The 22681-nt window shown below is 39.7% G+C and overlaps 1 protein-coding gene across 8 annotated transcripts in view; it reads left to right on the top strand.

The window, feature by feature from the left end:
• lrp1bb (low density lipoprotein receptor-related protein 1Bb) overlaps positions 1–22681 on the top strand; it is a 469826-nt gene that overhangs the window by 195077 nt on the left and 252068 nt on the right. For all 8 annotated transcript variants that reach the window (XM_057852528.1, XM_057852526.1, XM_057852531.1 and 5 more), the window contains 4 exons: positions 989–1246; positions 6017–6179; positions 20506–20728; positions 21571–21772. In XM_057852528.1, coding sequence (XP_057708511.1) covers positions 989–1246; positions 6017–6179; positions 20506–20728; positions 21571–21772 — 846 coding nt within the window. The remainder of the gene's footprint in view (positions 1–988; positions 1247–6016; positions 6180–20505; positions 20729–21570; positions 21773–22681) is intronic.

Here is a 22681-nt window from a genome sequence, read left to right as displayed (position 1 = left end):
TGGAAAAATCATGCTTTGGGGCTGTTTTTCTGCAAAGGGACCAGGACGACTGATCTGTGTAAAGGGAAGAATGAATGGGGCCATGTATCGAGAGATTTTGAGTGAAAATCTCCTTCCATCAGCAAGAGCATTGAAGATGAGACGTGGCTGGGTCTTTCAGCATGATAATGATCACAAACACACAGCCAGGGCAACAACGGAGTGGCTTCTTAAGAAGCATTTCAGGGTCCTGGAGTGGCCTAGATAACCCCATAGAAAATCTGTGGAGGGAGTCGAAAGTCCGTGTTGCCCAGCGACAGCCCCAAAACATCACTGCTCTAGAGGAGATCTGCATGGAAGAATGGGCAAAAATTCCAGCAACAGTGTGTGAAAAGCTTGTGAAGAGTTACAGTAAACATTTGGCCTCTGTTATTGCCGACAAAGGGTACATAACAAAGTATTGAGATGAACTTTTGGTATTGACCAAATACTTGTTTTCCACCATGATTTGCAAATAAATTCTTTTATAAATCAAACAATGTGATTTTCTGTTTTTTTTTTTCCCCTCACATTCTGTCTCTCATGGTTGAGGTTTACCCACGTTCACAATTACAGGCCTCTCTAATATTTTCAAGTGGGAGAACTTGCACAATTAGTGGTTGACTAAATACTTATTTGCCCCACTGTAACTGCATATATGTAAAGTATGTACAGTGTCTATCTTAAAAACTTGTCCAACTATTGGCATTTCCCCTTTAGACAATGTCTGTTTCTTCTATCTGAACATGGACATGTTTGAATAATTATGCGAGTTGATTAGGTTACACTTTGGATCCATTATTACATTACATAGTCATCTGTCTGATGGCATGCAATGCAGTTATTTTACTTTTGTCACTGTCAGTTTCTTTGTCTTTGGCACATTTCTCTCAATTGGGCTGAGCCCTCCTTGACGTTTCAACAGATGACCAAATAAATTGAAGCATATTTCTTTCCCTAACCCTTCCAGATCCTGGCGACAGGCATCCCATGCTTCTCATGGGTGGATCAGATCGTATTGTCATCACCCATCTAAATGGAACGGGCTTTCTGCCCCTGAGGTCTCTGAGTGCAAATGGAAGTCTGACATTAGATTTCCAGCACAACCAGGAGAAGATTTGCTGGGTTCTGTCGAATCAATCCTCTGGGCAACTTCGATGTGCTGAAATGAGGAATCTACGCAGACTCACGCGGGAAAAGGAAATAACAACGCAAAAACACTTGCACAGTATGTTTTTTTAATTTTTTTATTAAGAATCTTCTGTCACCACACTTAACCTACGTCTACACTAGGACAGATAATTTTCTCCAGGATATTTTGCCGACTATATTTATACCGGTCCGCATTATGTTTAAGGTGCGTTTAAGGTCCCCCGCTTCTGCAAGGTACGCCAGCATTTGCGCAAACCACGCATGCGTAGAAAGGAGCAGCCTCATGTGTTACGTCATCACCCGTGCGGTTTACCTCTAAACCGGAAACTCAATACTCACCAGCAGGAAATTTAGAAATTACTAGACCTTATAGACCTGGGGTCGGGAACTCCGTTTTGTGATCACTTTTTTTCGTGAACGCAATTGAATGGATCACGCGGGAGCGAGAGTGAAGGTAGGCATGCTCGACTTTTACGAGAAGTCACTGAGTTGTTATTGGAATAAATTTTTAGAAAACAAAAACGAAAGCCGGACATCGTTACTTGGGATGTTACAATCGATGCTTAATTGCGCACTCACCACTTGGAAAATAACAAATAGAAACATATATGGTATCGCGCTGCGTATATTTCCTGGAAGTGCCGACAGTTTTGACAGGAGGAAATGTCATCAAAATGAAACTGATCTAGTGCCTCTGTGACTTTGGGTACCACGCATTTCACTTTTCGGGGTAATTTTCCTATATGTATTTTTAAATACTCCAGTTCGGTCGACTTTGAGTTGGGAGGGACCAGGCCCGCTGCTGGCTGATTGGAGACGTAATGCGGGAGACGAGCTCTGTAATAAAACACTCATTTCCGCGTAATCCGCGATGGGAGGGCCACAAATGGGCCTCCATTGTTTACAATGCTGCATTAAAAATGCCAATGGCATGCTCCATGATGTCACTTCCTTATTATCCGATAGTTGTATGGAGAAAGCAGTCTATATTAAGCGGTGGGCAATATTGCCCACTTACATTATCCGTGTAAGAACTAATAAAAGTGGCACATTAGTGTGGTCGACATGCTGTATAGTCTAACTAATTACACGTTTAAGGCCATTATCCGTCCTAATGTAGACGTAGCCTTAGTGGAGTATAAGAAGGATATCTTCAAACATATCCTCCAATTTGTCGGATTGTGAAGCTTTGTGGATGTCATCACTCTGTTCTAAACCAAGGTACATTTTATATTGTATATATTCTTAAGAAACCTACGTAGCAGACATTACTGATCAAACCAAACTCCTAAAGCAGATGTCGTCTCATAATCAGAAAAGGTCTATCCAGAGTGGAAATCCACATCAACAAACGCTTGATTCGGAGGATGCTTTCGTGAGTGAGAGTGATAAAGCGTTTAACCGTACTGCTTCAGGTTGTTGAGAATTGTAATCTTCTGCTTGAAGCCTTTGAACAACCTGAAAGAAGGCAATTTTGCAATGCTGCTGCAATGTCACTTGGTGAGCCATGAGCAAGGGAGTGATATGCTTACAAAAACTGCAAAGCCTAAGCTGTCAAATGCTGATGGCCTCACGTCTGTCGAAATGATACGTGGAACAAATTTGGGAGAAAAGAAGCGTGCAATAAATTGGACACCCTGTATATAGGCAACAGCTTTTGATCATCACTAACTACTGATTGAGATTTGAAGAAAAAATGATCAGTGTTTCCCCTAGGATTTTTTGAAGCTACGGGGCTGCATTGGAGTCGGCCTGCCTCACCATGTTGTACCACGGCAAAATTGTGTCAAATCATGACTTTTTTCCCCCCACATGTTGCTTCCCAAAAAGAACCATAACAAAGATCAATTTGAAATATTTAATGAGCCAGGCTAATGTCGTAGCTCTCAGCTACGGTTCATGTACGTAAAATGCGTAGCTGATTAGATTACCCAACGTAATAATACGACTGTTTTTTCTCGTAGCAATAGTATGACTTACATTTCGTAGTCCTTCTTTTTCCTTTTATTTGGCCTTAATATGTGCTACATTAACACAACAATAATAGTATTTCTGTTAATGGACCAATGGCGTAGGTTTGCATAGGGATGTTAGGGACATAACACTAGGAACTTTTCAGGATGCTCAAATTGTCCCCACCAAATTTTAAGCAACCTTTTTGGATTATATAATGGGTTCAGTTATAGAGGTCATTTAGATAGACTTATCGCATATTTTGTAAGGATAGAATTGACCTTACCATTATTAAGTGAATTACATTCATTATGGGCGGCACGGTGGCTGAGTAGTTAGCAAGTCTGCCTCACAGTTCTGAGATCAAGGGTTCAATCCCGGGCTTCGGCCTTCCTGTGTGGAGTTTGCATGTTCTCCCCGTGCTTGTGTGGGTTTCCTCCGGAAACTCCGGTTTCCTCCCACATCCCAAAAACATGAATGGTAGGCTGATTGAACACTCTAAATTGTCCGTCGGTATGGGTGTGTGCATGAATGGTTGTATGTGTCCTTGTGCCCTGCGATTGGCTGGCAACCAGTTCAGGGTGTCCCCTGCCTACTGCCCATAGCTTGGATAGGCTCCAGCACCTCCGCAACCCTCGTGAGGAAAAGCGGCATGGAATATGAATGAATGAATGAATGAACATTCATTATGTTCAGACTTACACTGACACCATTTTTTCCCCTCAAACGCACGTTTGATTGGCATATTACTAAATTCCCTTGTTTTCAATCAACTAGAAATAAGTGAAATTATCTGCCAGTGCTTCTGTATTGGCTTACTCACTTTATTGTGGCAACAATAATAAAGAAAAACAATAACGAAATAACAGCGGGCTTCCGTGACATGTGAACGCAATCTCGCTTCCCTATACGTCACAGCTCCTCGTCTGAATGTCTCTCAAGGGGGACTCGCAGAGTTACGGACATTACAATGCACAATGAATAGGTTGCCGCTAGTTTGAAATGGCCTTAAAAATTGTATTTATTAATTTTTTTTTTTTTTTTAAACATCTCTTTTGCGCGCCGTGGCGGCTTTTATTTTGGTGTGGCGGTGCGCCACAATAATTAATATGAAGGGGAAACCCTGATGATTAAAGAAAATACAAAGTAGATAATTAGACAAATGTCATTTGTGAATGGATTAATTATGTAGCACAAAAACCTAACTGAAATATCTGTATTTAAATGTAAAATGCATTTACAGCATGACATAAGCTGTTTGTGTCAGGAATTCGGGCAGGTAGGTGGTGTGTTGACCCAATTGCAGGAAAAGAGGGGATGCAGACCGGCAGTGCAAAAAATGATTTAATGAAAGCCAACAAAAACAAAGTGCAAAACAAAGGCTGTTATGATCCAAAGAAAGTACAGAGGCAAACAAAACTTACTAACAAAAGACTGGGTATCAAAAACTTACTGAGGGACCCAAGGTCTTGGACGGCGAAAACTGTTGAGAACAACGCTGACGAGCACATGGGCATTGACAATGACGCAACAAGGAGTGGAAAGAAACTGGGTGCTTATATACACACAGTGACAAGGGGTAAAGAGACAACGAGGAACAGATGAGTGACACAGAAGAATGCAGATTGGCGGATACACTAGTTGGTACAACAGGTGAAATCAATGGGTAATCACAGGAACACACTAGGAGGGAACCAACACAAAATCTAACAGTTTGTTTTTGTCTAAATCCTATTTACTCTCTATTATTTGCTGTTCAAATGTTGGACTGTAAGTGGGTCAGGATCTTTTATTTCAATTATCCTATTGGATTTTGAAGTGAAACTTCAAATCCAATCCTACAATTATCATCTGAATGTGACAGCATGATAACAATCAATACAAGCTGTTTTATTTCCACAATAGAGTTAATAACGAGAGAGCAAAACACACAAAGCATAAAAAAGTAGACTTATTTAGGAAGAAAAGATAAATGTTGTCCACATCCGTCATGTATAACACATTAGCAGAAGCATGACAGATTCGATTTTCCCTTCATTCAAAGAGCCTCCCTGTGTTCAGAATAATGCTGTTCCAAACAGCAAGTTGATGAGGTCACCCCCTCTGATTTTGACTGCGACGTCGCACAGCCTAGTTTAGTCTGCGTTGCATGAACACATTGCAGTTTTGTTCACATTTGCTGCCGCTGCTGAATTATTAATGTCACGATCATCAGGCAAACCTGCTTCCTATCTCCCTAAGCTAAAATTCTGCCATTTATAGTAGTGTTTCTTGGGTGAGAAGTTGGGTATTGTTTATCACTAAAACTTATTTGTATTAGAAGTTGGGTATTGTTTATCACTAAAACTTATTTGTATTAATTATTGCTTCTCTTTTGTATACATACTCTGTAAAACACGTTACGATTTATTTGACCATCCATACTACAGTTCTCCATATTTTTTGTAAAGAATACAGTAGCAAAATATGAGGAACAAGTGATTTTTCTGGCAAATATGGGCCTACTCTGTTTTATTGACCCCTCGCGCTTTATCAGTCTGATCTGATTTTCCCATTTGTACCTTGATAAGACAGTTTCCACCGTAAATATAATTTGAGAAAAGCGGTTGCTTTGATGGGAATGTAATCTTGAGGCGCTAGCCGCCATCCTTATCCTGATATTGCCTTTCAAGACAATCGTCTCCCTGAGGAAACATTTCTTAACCGGGAGCACTGTCAGCCATGCAGCCGTCGGCACTTTGAGAGCAACCACTCAGCTCTTTAAATGCTTTCTAAATTCAGAATGTGACCATTCTGCATGCATTATGTGTGGAAGGGGACATTTTAGTGACATTATAAGGGGTGATATAGCCATGGGAAGCTGTTTATTACTGCTGTTTTGCACTCATTACAGATGCTGAGCACATGGCTATCGACTGGCTGACGGGCAACTTCTATTTTGTTGACCGGGTCACCGACAAGATATTTGTGTGCGACCAGAGTGGCAACACTTGTGTGACTCTCCTTCAGATAGACCTGCTGAATCCAAAAGGAATAGCACTGGATCCTCTCACAGGGTGAGTGTTCCCGCCGCTTGTGTAATAACGTGTCTGAGAAAGGACCGCAAGCTCATTTATCATCACACATCACTTTTGTTTTGTACAGAAAAGAAAACCATGGAAGAATATAATTACAGTACGTGATAAAGGATTTATCTAAAAGAGTGTGAGTGAGTTACAATGAGGGGATTTAAATTACTCTATTTTGATTTTGTTTTCAAAGTGTCCACAACTGAGTGTTGTGAGGTACGCCCTGAATGGGTTGCTATTCAATTGCATGGCACATATTGGAAAACATCCATTCACTCTTGTGGTCACGTTTACTGAAGTACAATATTGCCTGTTCAATTGACCTACTGTGCAGGTTTTAGAGAGGTGGGAGGAAACGCATGTGGGACAACATACAAAGTGTGTGTTTAAGAGCACTTTCACATTAGACCAAGAGGACCAGGGTCCGGTGGGAGTAGCAACAACACTTAGGAATGAATTGTTGAAAAGGTTCTAGTATTCACGCTGCACCAACCAAACTGGCATCACTTGGACGAAAGGTGCATTCATTGATTGGACAAATTTAGAAGATGAAATACAGTACCTCTCGGAGGGGGGAAGGAGCGTGGTGTGACGCTGCACGTAATGTAGGGATGCAACGATACAGTTAAGTCACGGTTTGATGCAATTTTCGATATGAGGGACACGATTTTTGGTTCAATTCAATACATTTAATGCTCTAAAACAAAATGTACGTGATAAATAAGTTTTATTCCTTTTGATTGATTTATTTTTTTATTTTGCTAACTAGCAAAACTAGCAATGCCATCATATTAACATGCATTTTAGTGCATAATATTTATGTGCTGACTTCTTACTAATCTAAAAAAAAAGGGTATAAAAGTGATTTGAACAATCTTACTGTTTGTAAAGCGATGTGGGTTACACTGTTGATTGGTACAGTTCACTTAGCAGCTAGGTTTACCACATGGGCAAAACATCCTATTTGTGGTCCGTGTCCATCTGTGTCATGTACTGCATTGACAATATTTGCAGCATTATCTGTCGTAACTGTGGATTGATTTGGCCTGCTGAACTTTCATTCAGTCATGGCAGTTTTTAATTCATCTGACAAGTTAGCACTTGTATGACTTTCATAAACAGGACGAATTTGAAGTACAGCACTCTTAATTTGCCACTCATTGTTCATCATGTAATGTACCCTTACCGTAGCTCTCAGTGGCCAGGATCTCCAGCTGTCTATTGTGAAAGCAAGGTTGTTCGTAACAGCCAAGTCGGTAACAATGTTTTGGTGGCCTTCATTGTAAATATCCGGAACGACAGTCTTTGTGAAATACAGGATGTACAAGAGGGGATAGCATATCGTTGGTCAACAGTTTTCATAAGGTACAAAAAGCTATCATTTTCAACCACAGAATAAGGCTGCAGAGCTTTGGCAACAAATGTTCCAACAGCACGTGTGATTTTCTTATGTTTATCGAAGGTGAAAGTGTACTTCTTTTCAAATGCGTCCGCTATGCTGCTCTGAGACTTGGGTTGTGTTACATTGTTCTCTGCCCCACCCGCAGATGACTTGTCTGGGTGATGACGGCGGAGATGAGTGGTCATGGTGGTCGTGTTGCCCATGATGTACGGTATTGTTTTGAAGCAATACTTTCACAGTTTTCATTATCACCATTTTCTTCCCCCGTTCATTGTAATTAACAGCAAACCCAAAATGATGCCACACAGTGGATCTGTATGACGTTGAAGCCGCCTCCTCAAATTTTTGTCCTTTCTCGCTAGCCATGATCCTCGTGTCTGTCACCTCTGCCACAAACAAAAGTAGCGTGGTTGACCCCGCCCTCCAGGCAGTTTTGGGGGAGGAGGGCAGAAGGGCTGTTTGTGGGGTGGAGCCTTCTCTGAGCTTTTCAAGGCAGAGCGCTCAGCTTTGGCTGCGCCCCGGACATTTTAGCGAGAGCACACAAGAAAAAGTTTGTAAAATACATTTTGGGAGCTTTTCATTTGGATCGAATGTTTTTGCATATTGAATCGAAGAATGAGTATCGAATGTTTGAAAACAAAATCTAGTATTGTTGCATCCTTAAGCCTGAGTTACGCTCCCGCCTTGCGGTGAAGGTGCAGCGACTACAGCGTCATTCGACATTCAATGATTCTTCGGCCAGGTGACTCGTTGCTCTGTAATTCACCGCCAAGCCACTAGAGGGGTATGGCGTTATGTTTGTACGGTTTTGGGGCATGCTTGTTGACTTCCTTGTCTAGTTTACTGGAGAAAAAAAAAATAAACAATGCAAGATGGAACGCTTGAATGTGGATCTTCAGCTCATCAACAGTGAATAAATGTTGATCATACAAATGTTGAGGCGCAGGTGACGCAGAAGACCGTTTCGAGGCAGTCTGTCCAACTTTTGATGCCGCATAGAGAGTTGTAGCCTCGGGTGGAAACCAGCTAGCTGTGGTGGCTATCTTCAAACTGGTGTCGAGCACTGCGTCCAGCGTTTTGTCCGAGGTCTGCAAAGCCCTTCAGCCCGATTTGTTTGCCGTGTCCTACAACAGGCCGGTGGGAAGCCATATCAGATTTCTGGCGTCTTTGGAACTTCCCAAACTGCGTTAAAAGCCTTGGTGTTAACGTGAATATAAAAGCACCGAGGCACTCTCAATCAGTGAGGATGTATCGTGTGTTAACTGTCTGTCCGTTGTTGTAAATTAAAACTCAAAAAAACTTTTGACACCAAACCTGTGCTTTATTCTTTATATACTTGAAGTGTGAAACGTAAATAAGGCACAGACTCACAGCAAACATATGTACACAATAAGTGATGAAGTGCATTAACCAAAAATACGATATAAAGTGATAAAAAGCTGGCAGTTTTTGGCTGACTGGGTCACCGCTTCGTGTGGCTACTCGATTCCGAACACACACATACTTGTTTCGTGGTTCTTCCATTTTTTTATTCAGTCGCTGGATGACCTCCAGCCCCGTATTTTCAGTAATCTCCTCTCACGAATTGCTTGCCATTTGGCAAGCTTCATAATGTCTTGACGAGACATTATAGAAGTTGTCGTACTTGCTCTTCGTTGATACTCTCGTCAGCTTGGTCCATTTTTGCGTGTAGAAAAATAATGTTTGACAATGCCGGTGATTTCGCGCTGAACCGTTAAACAACAATCTGAGCAGACCAATCATAGTCCATTTCCACCACGTCACACGCGTTAACACGACGCAAAGTAAGAAAAAAAGGAAGGAGCCCGAGAGGCTATGGCGGAGGGTCGTCAATCGGTTCTTCCTTGAAGGCGCAAGTCTGGCGCGGAAGCATACCTCGGCCTTTAACGTAACGTAGCATAAGTGCAGAGTGCGCTTAAAGAACCACGATTTTTGAGCGGACCAGAGTTCGTTTGTTTGGTCCGAAGTCGAGTTCGGATGTGCGTTCACATTTACAAAACGAAGCAGACTATCTGAGAAAAAAATCTTAGTTTAAAAAGGACCGTGCTAGTGTGAAAGCGCCCTTATTTGCGAAGCGTTGGCATTTCTTCCTAATAAATGGTCTGATAAAATGAGATTCATCCCCAATTGTATCTTCTACTCAATATCTTTGCCAATCTCAAATCCAAGGCAATGAGGTATATGTTAGTATACCGTTAGTAATTAAAATACAGTGCCCTCCATAATTATTGGCACCCCTGAAAAACATGTGATTTATAGCTTCTAATATTTTTTTTTTAATTCAAATAATATGAGACCTTAATAGAATCTCATCTGACCAAAGTGTATTTTTGTGTGAGACCGAGATTGAGCTTTTTGGCAACAAATACTCTAAGTGGGTCTGGCGTGCCACGAAAGATGCGCATGCTGAAAAGCACCTCATACCCACTGTGAAGTATGGGGGTGGGTTAGTGATGCTGTGGCGCTGTTTCGCTTCCAAAGGCCCTGGGTGCATGGCATCATGAATGCTTTGAGATACCAGGACATTTTAAATCAAAATCTGTTGCCCTCTGCCCGAAAGCTGAAGATGGGTCGTCACTGGGTCTTTTAGTAAGACAATGACCCTAAACATATGGCTAAATCTACACAGAAATGGTTCACCAGACACAAAATCAAGCTCCTCCCATGGCCATCTCAGTCCCCAGACCTTGTTTTGTTGGCAAAAGGGGGTTGTACAAAGTATTAACACCAGGGGTGCTAATAATTGTGACACACATTATTTGATGTCAAATCATTTTTCTTTATGTGGGATTTTTTTCCCCACTGAATGAATGCACTTGTATTGAAGGTTGGATTTTTCTCTTTTTTCCATTAAGGTCCTATATTATTTGAATTTAAAAAAAAATTATTAGAACCTTAAAAACACATCTTTTTCAGGGGTGCCAATAATTATGGGGAGCACTGTATAAATTTCACAGACAAGCTTGGAAAGACAATCTCCCATGCCTTCAAATTGAAAAAAAAAAAAATGTTTGCCACATACAGTATATCTGCCAGTTAAGTTCAGTTAGTTTTTAAAACAGCTTGTCTAATGTGTAAGGTGTTACATGGACTCACCCCACCTCCCATGTCAGACTTTTTTTTTTTTTACCATTCGCCATCAGGGAGTGTCCCACAATACGAACCTTCAAAACTCAGCTCAAGCAGTAGTTGAAAGTAAACTAGTCCTGCAATTACTGACTTTTAAGTTCTTACTAACCTATTGTACTGTGTTGTTTATTGTAACCTTGTGTTCTTTTTTTGTGTCTTTGTGTTATCTGCTTAGGGACTGCGGATGTAAATTAGCATTTTTGCAACAATCTTTTGGATGTGTCTAATAGATGTTCATCAATGTGCACTGTCCCTATTAAAAAAAAATAAAATAAATAAAGAATGGTTGAAGTTCTAGCTGACCCAAAAATATGTCAACAGCAGTGAATGAGTTGGGTATATTCTTTGATGAAGTAATCATTTGGCAGTGCCTTTATCTTCTTAAGTACTTGTCGTCCCTTGCAAAGCAATATGACTGCGTATTCTGGCAGACTCTGGTGCAGCGGTTGCTCAAATTTTGAGCATGTGCCAGTGAAATTTGTTAGGCACAGGCTGAAATCAAGGTAGCATTTAACAGAAGCAGAGCTTGTAAGACAAGACAGGACACTGTACTTTTCTTAAAGAAAACAAGTGTAAGAGAGCTGTTTGGCTGACAATAAATTCTGATTCATATCAATAATAAGGATGTGCCTGAATAAGCTACCACTACTTTGTTAGGCCTTAAAATACCAATGCCTGCAGTCTTACAATAACTAATTATCTAGGCTAATGGACCATTAGTAATAATCTTTACAAGTTATGAAGTGATCCAGTTGATTTGAGCAGTAATTGCATTTCAGTTTTGAAGTATTAAATAGTAAGAATTTGTTGTTCTTCTTGTATATAGCCATGCTCAGCCAAGTTTTGGCTTACATTACTTTTCTATTTTCTCAAAGGTTTCGTGAGTCATGCGATGGCATACCACAATCAACACATCACTTTTGCTTATTAATATTCATAACGTTAGCAATTGTGGCTAGGCGGGTCAACCTACCGTTTGTCCCTAATAGTAAATGCATCAAAATAGTTTACAAACGAGATGTTTACTTAGCTAAACCTACCAATTCTGCTGAAAATTATGTCCCTGGTGCCGAATTCACTGGTAAAGATGTGGAACAACATACAAATGTTCAGTTAAAGAGATGGCTTGAGTGTCGAGGGCTAAAAAATACAGGAAAAAGAGCAGACTTGATCCAGAAGTAGCTTATATATTGACACCTTTTTCTTGTGTGCATTGCCTTACGCCACTGACAATGACATTCTCCTGTTTCAACAATCTATCCTTTGCCACCATATGACCTGTCTTTCTTATACATTATATCGTCTGGTTGTCTTACGTCTCTGACCGTTTTTGGGGGGGTAATTTACATTGCTATTTTTGTGTAGCGATCGCAAATGCTACTCACTAACAGCCAACGAACACTTTGAATTTGTTCATTGATAACAAATCTTAATTCTATAATTCATTTATACTTCCCCCTTGCTAAAGGATTTTTTTTTTTTTTTTTTTTTTTTTTTTTTACAACAGAAAAGGTAACAACAGTGGCAGTCAGATACCATTATATTTTTTTTCATGTCATTCATTGTCAGAGAGAAGCAGCATTGCAAAACACCACGCTAAAAAATAAGTAAAAATATCAAAATGGATTACCTCTTCATCCTCTGTAGGACTATGGCCCCAACAAAATGTTTACTGCATATGAAATGTGAATGGCTTCACCTTGCTGGCGTTAAACCGGTCTTTTGGACGTCCGCGCAAGTTGATACATTCTTCACATTTTTTCCTTTTATGTTTTCAGGAAACGTTTGAAGAAGACACCTTTCATATGTCGTAATTTCTAGAGTCGTTTCTACAAGTTCCATAGCAGCAGTGTTGACTCGGCATGTTCTTTTTTGAAAGATTACCGGAGAAAACAAGCAGAAATAACATGGATTGTATGCGAGGGCGAATACATTAGATCTCTTTTTTACCGTTGCTCAAACATTTGTGTTAAAATGACAAATATCGGCACCGGTGATCGGCCGTGCCAATGCTTCCTGCTGCCTGCTTCATGTGTGTGATGTGGAGCAGCTGCCGGTGTTTGGAATCCTTTTTGTGGTTTGTGGGCTGCTGATCACTTATTAGTCAGTTCATCCTCCTCGGAATTGAGTGTGTTCACTCTGGGCCTTCGGTACACTGGCCATCTTTGAACATGACATGATTTGGGATTGATTCACGTCAGGGCTGCCGGCTGCTACGGAAACTCCGACCTCATTCTTTCAGTCAGCTTTAGCTCGTTACCCTGGGTGAATGTCAGTCCGTACATCATCGAGTAAATTGAGAGCTTCACCCTTGCATATATTGACCGTGTCCTTGTTTCTTACAGCTGAGGTGTGTAGGCACACGTCATGGAAATGAACTTACTGCTGATTTTAGAGTAAAATAAATAAAGCTTCAAGTCTGACATGATCGGCACTGACATGAGAAAATGAAACTCTTGTCAAAGGGCTCTTGAAGGGGTCCTTCAACATGACACGTTTGGTCACCAAACTTTTAAGAAACTTATAATTGAGGAGAGTACAATTCTGCGGAGGAATTACATTTCAATAACTACTTCAGATGTGTTGCTTAGGAGCTGATGAAACATAATACTATTACCCATTAATAGAATGCCCTCATTATGTTGACTTAAAAAGGCAGGGAATTTTCTCCTTTTTTTCCCTCAGACTTTTAAAATTACTGCCATTGACGACTATACTTGACTATCAGAGTTGGTAGGCCTTGTTTTTCATCAACAGGTAGGCGTGGGGGAGGGTCAAATGCTGCTCCGCTATGAATTTCAAGCTTGGAAACAAATTTATTGGCACACAACCACCAGTAAATGTGAGCCACGCATCATTATGCATTTGAGATTTGCTCAATAATACAGTTCACGAGAGGTTTCTAATAGAAACGGTTGAACTTGGCAAATCAGATTCATGTTTACTGTTGATTACTAATCAAACTTAATTTTCACTGGCAAAAGAACAGAGTCTATTTTATCATTGGTAGCTGTGTTGTGCTGTGTGTTGTGTTCAAATTATACACCACAGTATCTTGTGTCTTTAAAGATCATTTTGAAATGCACTTAGATATGGGAATATGGTTTTCATGCTATAAAAATGAGTAGCAGAGAAATAGTACATAACCTGTGTAAAAGCAGTTACTCGAAATGAGATAGTAACTTTAAAATCATCATACATCAAATAGTGCTATTAATAATAAATAAATGCTAAATTGGAACAATAAATGTGGATTTTAAATACAAAGTAAAATGAAGGCTAACACCAAACAAGAAAAAACCTGACTAGAGTCCTGTGGCAATACACAGTGAAATGTATTACAACTTCATATTACAGCTCATCAACTTTCATGATGACTCAATGTTTTATTATTTTTTTTTATCAACCCAATGTTTTGTTAAATATTACACACTTGTGTGCTGCTTTTGAAATCTCCAGTATAAATGCCTTTCTTCCGGTGTGTTTAGGTGTGTGTGTGTGCTTTTTTGTGCTTTGATTTTGTAACATGGTAAATATACTGTATATACTGTATATATGCTTTTTGGAGGGCAGCACTTCTTACTGCTGACCTGACATGCAGATTAAGCTCGATCTTTCTCTGGGTTGAAGGAATCTGACCTTCTAGCCAAACTGCCGGAATCGTGCCAGCCAAACTGCCCGACCCGCACTGGCGCAGATCCATTGAGCTGGTCCGGCGGCACTCCGAAAATCCGGCCAGAAGGCCAAACTTTGCACGTTCACCTTAGTCTTAACCCTTTGTGCTGACTCCATTTTGAACGGTATAAAGATGGCTCACCGAAAACAAGTTGAAAATTTATTCAGGTGGACAGCGATCAAAACGGCAAGACAAAACAGAAACACTCAGGCGGGGAGGCAAGGTCACCCTATTACACGTCAAAAAAAGGGTCCCAAGAAAAATGACAATGATTAGTTAAACATTCAGTCCTTTGAAGGCTCTCGCGGGGCGGGCCGTGGGGAGGAAGAAGGGTGTGTTTGGGATTATTGTCTGTTTGTGAATTGGACAGGAGGATTCAGGAGTTACTGCTGTCCGGGCAACGAAAGTTGTGGATTTTGACAACTCAGCATCAAAGGGGGTCTTGGAGTCTTGTCAGTCGTGTTTTCAGTTGGATATCGGGCATACTCCTGTGTTCCTTGTGTTGTGAAAGAGCATCCCGCTATTTGTTCCGGACTGTCCGGGAGAACTGATTGAGTTGGTGCGTCAGCTTGCTCAGTCAGTTTTATGACGCACGCGCTGGGCTTCCTTGATAAGAAGGCGTTGTTTATCCCTTATGCCCTATATTCTACTTATTTTCCTTATACTATGGTAAAGTGCTATTTAATTTACATTGGGTGTGTTAGAGTAATACAAACAGTTCGACGGTGCCTACGAGAAAAGGTACTATCTCCTTCAGTTGTTTATTACCTCTTGATGTTTGAGCTATTTCCCTTGTGAGCCAAAGCTTGGACAGCGTGGAAAATCTCACCAGCATGGAGTCTGACCATGATCGTGGGAGGGCTTGATGACTACGCACAAATAGTGCTCGATTTAATACACAAGGCACTAAGGTATTCCTAAAATCAGTCTACAGTTGTTAACCAAGCCAAATAATGCTGAACACATATGGACTATATATCCGTCCACAACATGTTTCGGGTGTGTTTTGTGTGAAATGGACCGATTTTGTCTTCCGGAATTGATTTCAACAGCCCACTCACAGTATTAACCAAGCTTTGTGATTTGGTTCCTCTGTGCAGTATACTCTCATGCCCCGAGGTCTCCTGCAGCACGCTTTTTTAAAATATCCGACAATTACAGTTGAACAAATGGGAAATGTTATTTTGTGTAGCTCGAGGTATTTAAGATCCCCTGTGCATAGACTTGCAAGTATTTAGGAATGTCTCAAAAACACTGTCTTTTTCTTTTTCTTTCTTTTTTTTTTTCTTTTCTTTTCTTTTTTTTAATAAATTGTCAACCTTCCCAGTTTTTTAATTTTTCATTGCAAAAGAGGCCAAGTACAATAATGCTGCCTTTTTCTGTTCCTACAATATAGTTAACATTTTAAACAAAAACAACATTGAAATTTGTCTTAACCATAGGTAAGGATGTGTTTAAAGGCAATGGATTAATTCAATTACCGTAATTTCCCGAATATAAGGCACACCCGTGTATAACGCGCACCCCGAATTTACTTGTAAAATCTAGGGGAAATTATTGTACCCGTGTATTCTGCGCACGCTAATTTTAGCACCAATAAATAGAAGAATACAAGGAAACAGAGCTCGTGTACAGATACACAAATGTCATTTTACTGACTGGTGAAACACAGCACAAGCATAGCACATTGGTAGTTCAAAACATTACCTTAAACTGGCAATATGTAAGGTAATAATATGATCTGATAACTTCTTGAACTTACCAGAATCCAGGAGAAAACAAAACAGATGTGACTCTTCTTTTAAAGGCTGCTGTATAACTTTGCTCGTTTCATCATGATGAATAAATGTTTCCTCCATGGATTGATACGGTAAAATGAAAGTGAGAACGTAAGCCGGACATCCGAGAGAGCTCATCGCTGTCGACACGACAGTAACAATAGGAACTATTGTTATTTGGGTTTGAGTTTTCCGAGGGACAGATATAGTTGACGGACACAGGAAGTCTGTGTTGTGTTACGTTTGTTATTGTCCGAGTCGCGGAGCTGCAATAAGGGTTGACTCAAATGAGTTCAAGAAACTAAATTGTGTGCTTTATGAAGAGTGAAAAAAGCAGAATTTAACACAGACGAAATCATTCGGCCGATCAGAGTGAAGTATTACCAAAACAAAATGGTGACATCACGTACCGTAATGGTCGGCAACGGATCGGCGCATATGTTTCTTCAACATAACATGGCCGTGTCAATCAAAAAAAAAAAAAAATCGTTAATATATATATATATATATATATATATATATATGTGTGTATATATATATATATATATATATATATATATATATATATATATATATATATATATATATATATATATATATATATATATATATATATTTCTGTCTCCATCTATGTACCCGTGTATAATGCGCACCATGATTTTACAAGTTGATTTTGGGGAAAAAAAGTGTGCGTTATATTCGGGAAATTACGGTAAGTGGAATGAATTAACCTTTCTTTTAATCCAGTACAAATGTTTTATAATATAATTGTTCAAATTGTTATAAACCCCCTGTGACCAAAGTCAACAAACGGCCCATTATTTGATTTCTCTAAAGATTGGGCTGAAAGATTATTTAGCATTATGAGCAGCAAAAGTGGGAATACTGTATAACAATATCAGTGTCGGTGTTGGCACTCCATGCCCGTATTCATCACTTGTGTCAAATTCAATGCCCTGATACATACTATCATACCTGACCAATACCAGCCTGTCATATACCATTACTTTTTTCCAATTTTTCAAATAAAGGGTGTAGGTTTGGTCTCAACATTGGTGGGGATGATATAGCAGCGTAACCTGCATGTACACTTTTTGCTGGGGACGGGACATTAATAAAACCAAACAGATTGGGTGAACGGGGGTCAGGGATGCATCTTTCCCAAATATGAACCAAATTAATTGATATGCTAAATGATCAATGCAAAATAAATCTGTATTGACTTATACTAACTTTCATAGGTATTAGTTCAAGTGACATGTCGTTCGATTCAAACCTTTATTTTCAAAAACTACCGGTACTAAAAAAACATTTTAAAAACTTCCAGAATAAATGTCAGATTTTTTTTTTTTTCGTTTAGCAAATTTCAATTTCAATATTTGAACAGAATTTAAATTATATTAACATACACAATAATCTCTTAACTATCCAGGAATGCAAAAAATAAACAATTGTCTTCAGACCACTCAACATTGTCTGCGTAAATAAAGAAATCAAATTTAACTGGAAAAACTTCTTAGTTAGGGAATACCAAAAATAAAGAAAAATGGAACCTTCCTTCAGGTAAAACATTACTAAACACTACTGCTTTTGTCCAGAAACACAACCAAATTCAGCAAAAAAAATGAAAGCTCCTTTGGGCTGCTTTAAGACCACATAAATAAAATAAAAATAGGAGAGAAGGGGTTAAACCTTGGTTCACTACATTTGTCACAATTAACGTTAACAGTAGAAAACACTGAAGTTACAACTACTCGAGTTTTGCAGGTTAGCAAATTCATACAGTTTAATGTTATGCTAACTCTGATGCAGGTCGCACTTTCAGTAGCAAAATTAGTGGTGTGTTCCCCACCACCACAACATTGACGTGTTTTTACATTACTTACAGTGGTTGCTGCTGCTGGCCGAAATAAAATTCTAATATCCCTCGTCTTCGATGGGGGCGGAGGAGGCGGCATGTTGTCGACATGTTGTATTTCTCTCTGGGCTGTGAGTGCGTGTGTGTGGGGGGGTGGGGGGGGTCATGTCATCACCCAATCAATTGTGTGTTTGAGGGGAAAGAAATGGGCTGGCACATTCAGCAAGTGAAAAGGGGATAAATGTCAGCCTGAACATACTGAAAGCAATTCACTTAATAATGGCAGGGTCAATTCTATCCATAACACATATGGAAAGACAGTCTAAATTACCCATATAACTGAATTCGTGATAGAATGCCAATAAGGTTGCTTAAAGGTTGGTGGGGACGATTTCAGCATACTGAAAAGTTGATATTGTCATGTCCCTACCGTCCCTATGCAAATATACGCCCTTGGTTCAAATTGTGTGCAGATTGGTCAATACCAAATACTGTAAAAAAGAAAAAAAAATCCAAAAGACTTGGCCTTGCTTTTGGTCGCTTCCATTGATCCTGATTTGGTCACAGTGATTTCTTGTTTCAAGTCCGTGCATCTCAGCTCATCCTTCACTTTAAATGGGCTCCACTTACAAAAACAAGTGCCTGTGATAGAGAGACACATTGTTAGTGCTACTTCATAAACCTAAAACAAATATCCACCTAATATATTTGAGTTAGGCAATTTTGAGATGATTTATTCTCTGGGATGGTTTTTTTTTTTCAATTGGATGGGCTGTCATTTTATATTCCACACTACCAATCGCTATTAACCTAAAGCAGCACTCAGACGTTGATATTTCTAGAATTCCATTGTCTATTATATCTTTCCACTGCTTTATTTTCTCTCTGCTGCATTTGTCTTTGGGTAATGAATGAAGGCAGTTTTACATTTCACAAAGCACACGCACACTTATTCAGGAAGGGCTGTATTCCATTTTCTTCAAGCAGGAGCATTTTATATACAATAGCCTCTGGGACTAATATACCATTTAGATTCCTTGACGTCATCAAATAAACATTGGGTAAAATGTTCAAGCTATCTTATTTTATCATTGGTTTTCTGCCCTCAAATACACAACAGTACTGTATTCCTGGGAAGGGCGTTTAAATCACTCTCAGGTAAAGTGGATTGGACGTCTAGCATCGTCAGTGTCACAGAAGGATGAGCATTCACGGCCTGTCGTTCCAGTTTGAATGAAATGGATGTCTATCGTCAATGGCGGACAATGAGTTAAAATTGGCGATAGTAATGATACTTTATATCGTCATATTACATATCATCATATTGTCCAACACTATTCAAGAGACATGTTTACAGTCCATACCAGAATCAAGATGAGATGACAAAATGACCTTTGTCTGAATGATAGTGAGGAGCACTCAGAGTATGTAAGGAACAACTTGCGATTCAAAACATTTATGAAAACACGATGGCGGGTTAGGGTTATTGCACAGGCAAACAGCCTTCACATTTATCATGGAGGTTTTTGAGAAGGTGCTGCATTTTTCCCCATGTTTCACACTATGCGTGTTATGTACATTAGAAAGCCAAGTGGTGTAGGAGGACGGACTTTGTTGAGCTGAGCAAGAAATGCTCTTGTGGGATTGGAAAGAGTGTCGCAGATACAGTATGGCCATGAACATAAAAGCTGGGCAACGACATTTGTGGCGGTGCAAAAATCTAAAGTGGAGTTCTCAAAGTTGTTATTGAAAGCTCCTATTGTATATTTGTGCTGTTACATGCATGTGATTTGTGTGAAGGTAGCAGTTATAGTGTCAGTCAGTAGTTGTTAGTCTAGGCTTCAGATAAGAACCTTTAAAGTAACAACATGTACTGGCTTCAATATAATAATGAATTATGTTAAGATGGGTCTAATGCATATTCATTGGGTCCTTGGTTCTTTTGTTACCTTCGGAATTAGTCATTACTTTGGGCTTGTGCTCACCACTGTTCCATGTTTTCTCCATATGCGGATTGTTTGAAACCCTTTTTAAACTGATAAATGTCAGCTAATTTGCTTATCATCTATTCTTGAACTGTTTGGGATTGTGGCATTTTTCTGATAAGGTCTTGTCCGTCTTCATTTAGTTGTTTTATTTAAGTGGATTATTGGAGGTAATAAGACTTGCGTGTTGTCAGGTAAAACAAACTTGGCTGTCCAAAAAATGTGATTAGCAATAACTAGTTTATGAATTATCAAAGAGTGCAATTACTTACTTACATGCAATCAGGTATCTTCACTTTTTTTTTTTTTTCCTAAATGGATAAAATCCCCATTTAATAAATGCATGTTATGTTTGTGTTGTTCGTGTTTGTGGGATATTTAATTTGACTTCACCAAAATGAATTCTATTTTATTGAAAAGATTGAAGCATTTTGTTTTTATAGTAATATTTTTCCCTACATGCAGAATGATGTTCTTCACTGACTACGGAGATGTTGCCAAGGTGGAGCGCTGTAACATGGATGGCACCAACAGAACCCGGCTGGTGGATTATAAAATTGAGCAGCCCACAGCTGTGGCATTGGATGTGGTCAAAAGGCTAGTGTATTGGGCAGATGCCTACCTGGATTACATAGATGTTGTGGATTACCAAGGCAAAAACCGACACAACATCATCCAGGGAAGCCAAGTGAGTCACGACATTTTCCTTTTGCCCCTTTTTATCAAAACAAGACAGGGGGTGCATTCTCTTCTTGCTTCTCGCATAATTCACATCACACAATGACATAAAAGGTCAGCTCACGATAGCTCAGTTGATGAATAGAAGACAAGTGTGGCAAATCTTTCAAATTAGCTCTTCAGATGTCTCTTAACAGAGACTTTGCTCATTCATTAAAATATGATTGCAGGCAAATGCATGTAGATATTCAGGCAAGGAAGATGTGTATTTTATGGGCAGGATTATCCTTTTTATATACCTGCTTTTATGCCAAGGCAGATAAAAAGGCTGTTACACAGACACAATAGGCGAGCGCAAGACTTCTTTATTAGTAACGTGTTGCCAAATGTTTTTTTGCCTAGCAATACACATTATAAAATTTAATGATCTAATCCAAATCATAACAAAGTGGATGTACCTGATTTTCAACATCAACAATAAACGTGTGCGCAAGCAAAAGATACCGTCAAGAGGTGGAACAGTTGTTTTACTTGTTTATTTATTCAGACTCATGTTTCACTGTGCCCTCGATGTCACGTTGCATCCCCTTGAGTTTAACTCTACTTCTGTGAACACGGCTCAGCTAGTCATGTCGCTTTTCATGGGTGTCAGCCTGCTAAATGTAGCATGGTAGCTGATGTATCAGGCCACTGTCAGCCCCCCTAGAGCTGTTCAGCTTCTCGGTCCAGTCTATGGCCTGCCAAATGTGCACCCAGGCCCTGGCTGGACCGCCGCCGTCCTCACCATCCGCCTCCTTTATGCCAACGAACACATATTGAGAAAGAGCTCATTGGAACATTTTTCTTTTTCAGGTGTCAAAGATTTATGCATTAGCTGTGTTTGAGAACTACATCTATGCTACCCAGTGTACCCACTCTGACCCTTTAAAAGGAATTTTCAGTGTGACGCTGCTGCAAATCCAAAGGTTCAATGTCACGGCAGAGCTCAAGTCAGTTCCAACTATGGGAAATGCACCAGCGCTCCGTGTTTACCACAAACTCACTCAACCCAAAGGTAAGGACATGTTACAGATGCAGTGATGATAGTCGGTCAATTTCTTTCATTGTCAACGTGCTGTGCACTGGTCATCCAATCACAATTAGACAGTCACTTATTCAATCACATTGAAATAGCTTCACGGTCATGCAAACAGTCAGAATTTTTTAAACTGAAGGCCTCCATAGACTAGACATGTGCCGATTACCGGTTTCAAAATATACCGTGGTATGAAAATGTCAAGGTTTCAAAAGCGCAAACATTTTCCATCATACCGTCCCTGAGGTATTAGCTATTTTTTGTCCTCAAAATGCATGGAGAAATCCCTCGCTTGCAGCTGCAAGGCTCTACCCTCTTCCACCAGTTGTTGCTCAATGTCAGTGACTCAGCTGTGCTACACGATGGCTGAAGGAGGTGAAACGCCTGAACTTTTTTACCCCCATCGAAGAATACGAAATCGCTGGTATAGTAATACTTTGGCTACAGAAAAGTTAAAGACGGGTGCGACTTAGAGGAGGAGGGCCAACAAACATGTAAAACATGTTTGAGGAGGGTGGCTGCCAAGGAGGCAATACGATTAGACAATAGACAATATGATTACACATTTATACAAAATTAAAGGTTAGTAAACACTGTCATGAACGTTTCCCACCAGCTACGAGAGTTAACTTCAGCGTGTTTAGTGTGTCTAGCGGTGGTCAAATGGGGTAATTTTTTTCTCTCTGGCAACTGTCTTGTGTTGAGAAATAAAGTGGGTGTATGATATAAACATGACATGAGTCATACACACGTGCTTTTTATGATAAATACTTCAATTATTTTTGTTCTGATGGTCATAATGTTGAGCTGTGGCTGTGGGTTTAGGCTCACCTGAAAGAATATTTGAATATTTCAGTAATTTTAAAAAAATTATTATTATTATTATTT

The sequence above is a fragment of the Corythoichthys intestinalis genome, chromosome 12 (genome assembly GCF_030265065.1).
Source record: "Corythoichthys intestinalis isolate RoL2023-P3 chromosome 12, ASM3026506v1, whole genome shotgun sequence".
Lineage (NCBI taxonomy): Eukaryota > Metazoa > Chordata > Actinopteri > Syngnathiformes > Syngnathidae > Corythoichthys > Corythoichthys intestinalis.
The sequence above is the reverse complement of the archived record's forward strand: the minus strand, read 5'-3'. Positions and strand labels throughout refer to the sequence as shown.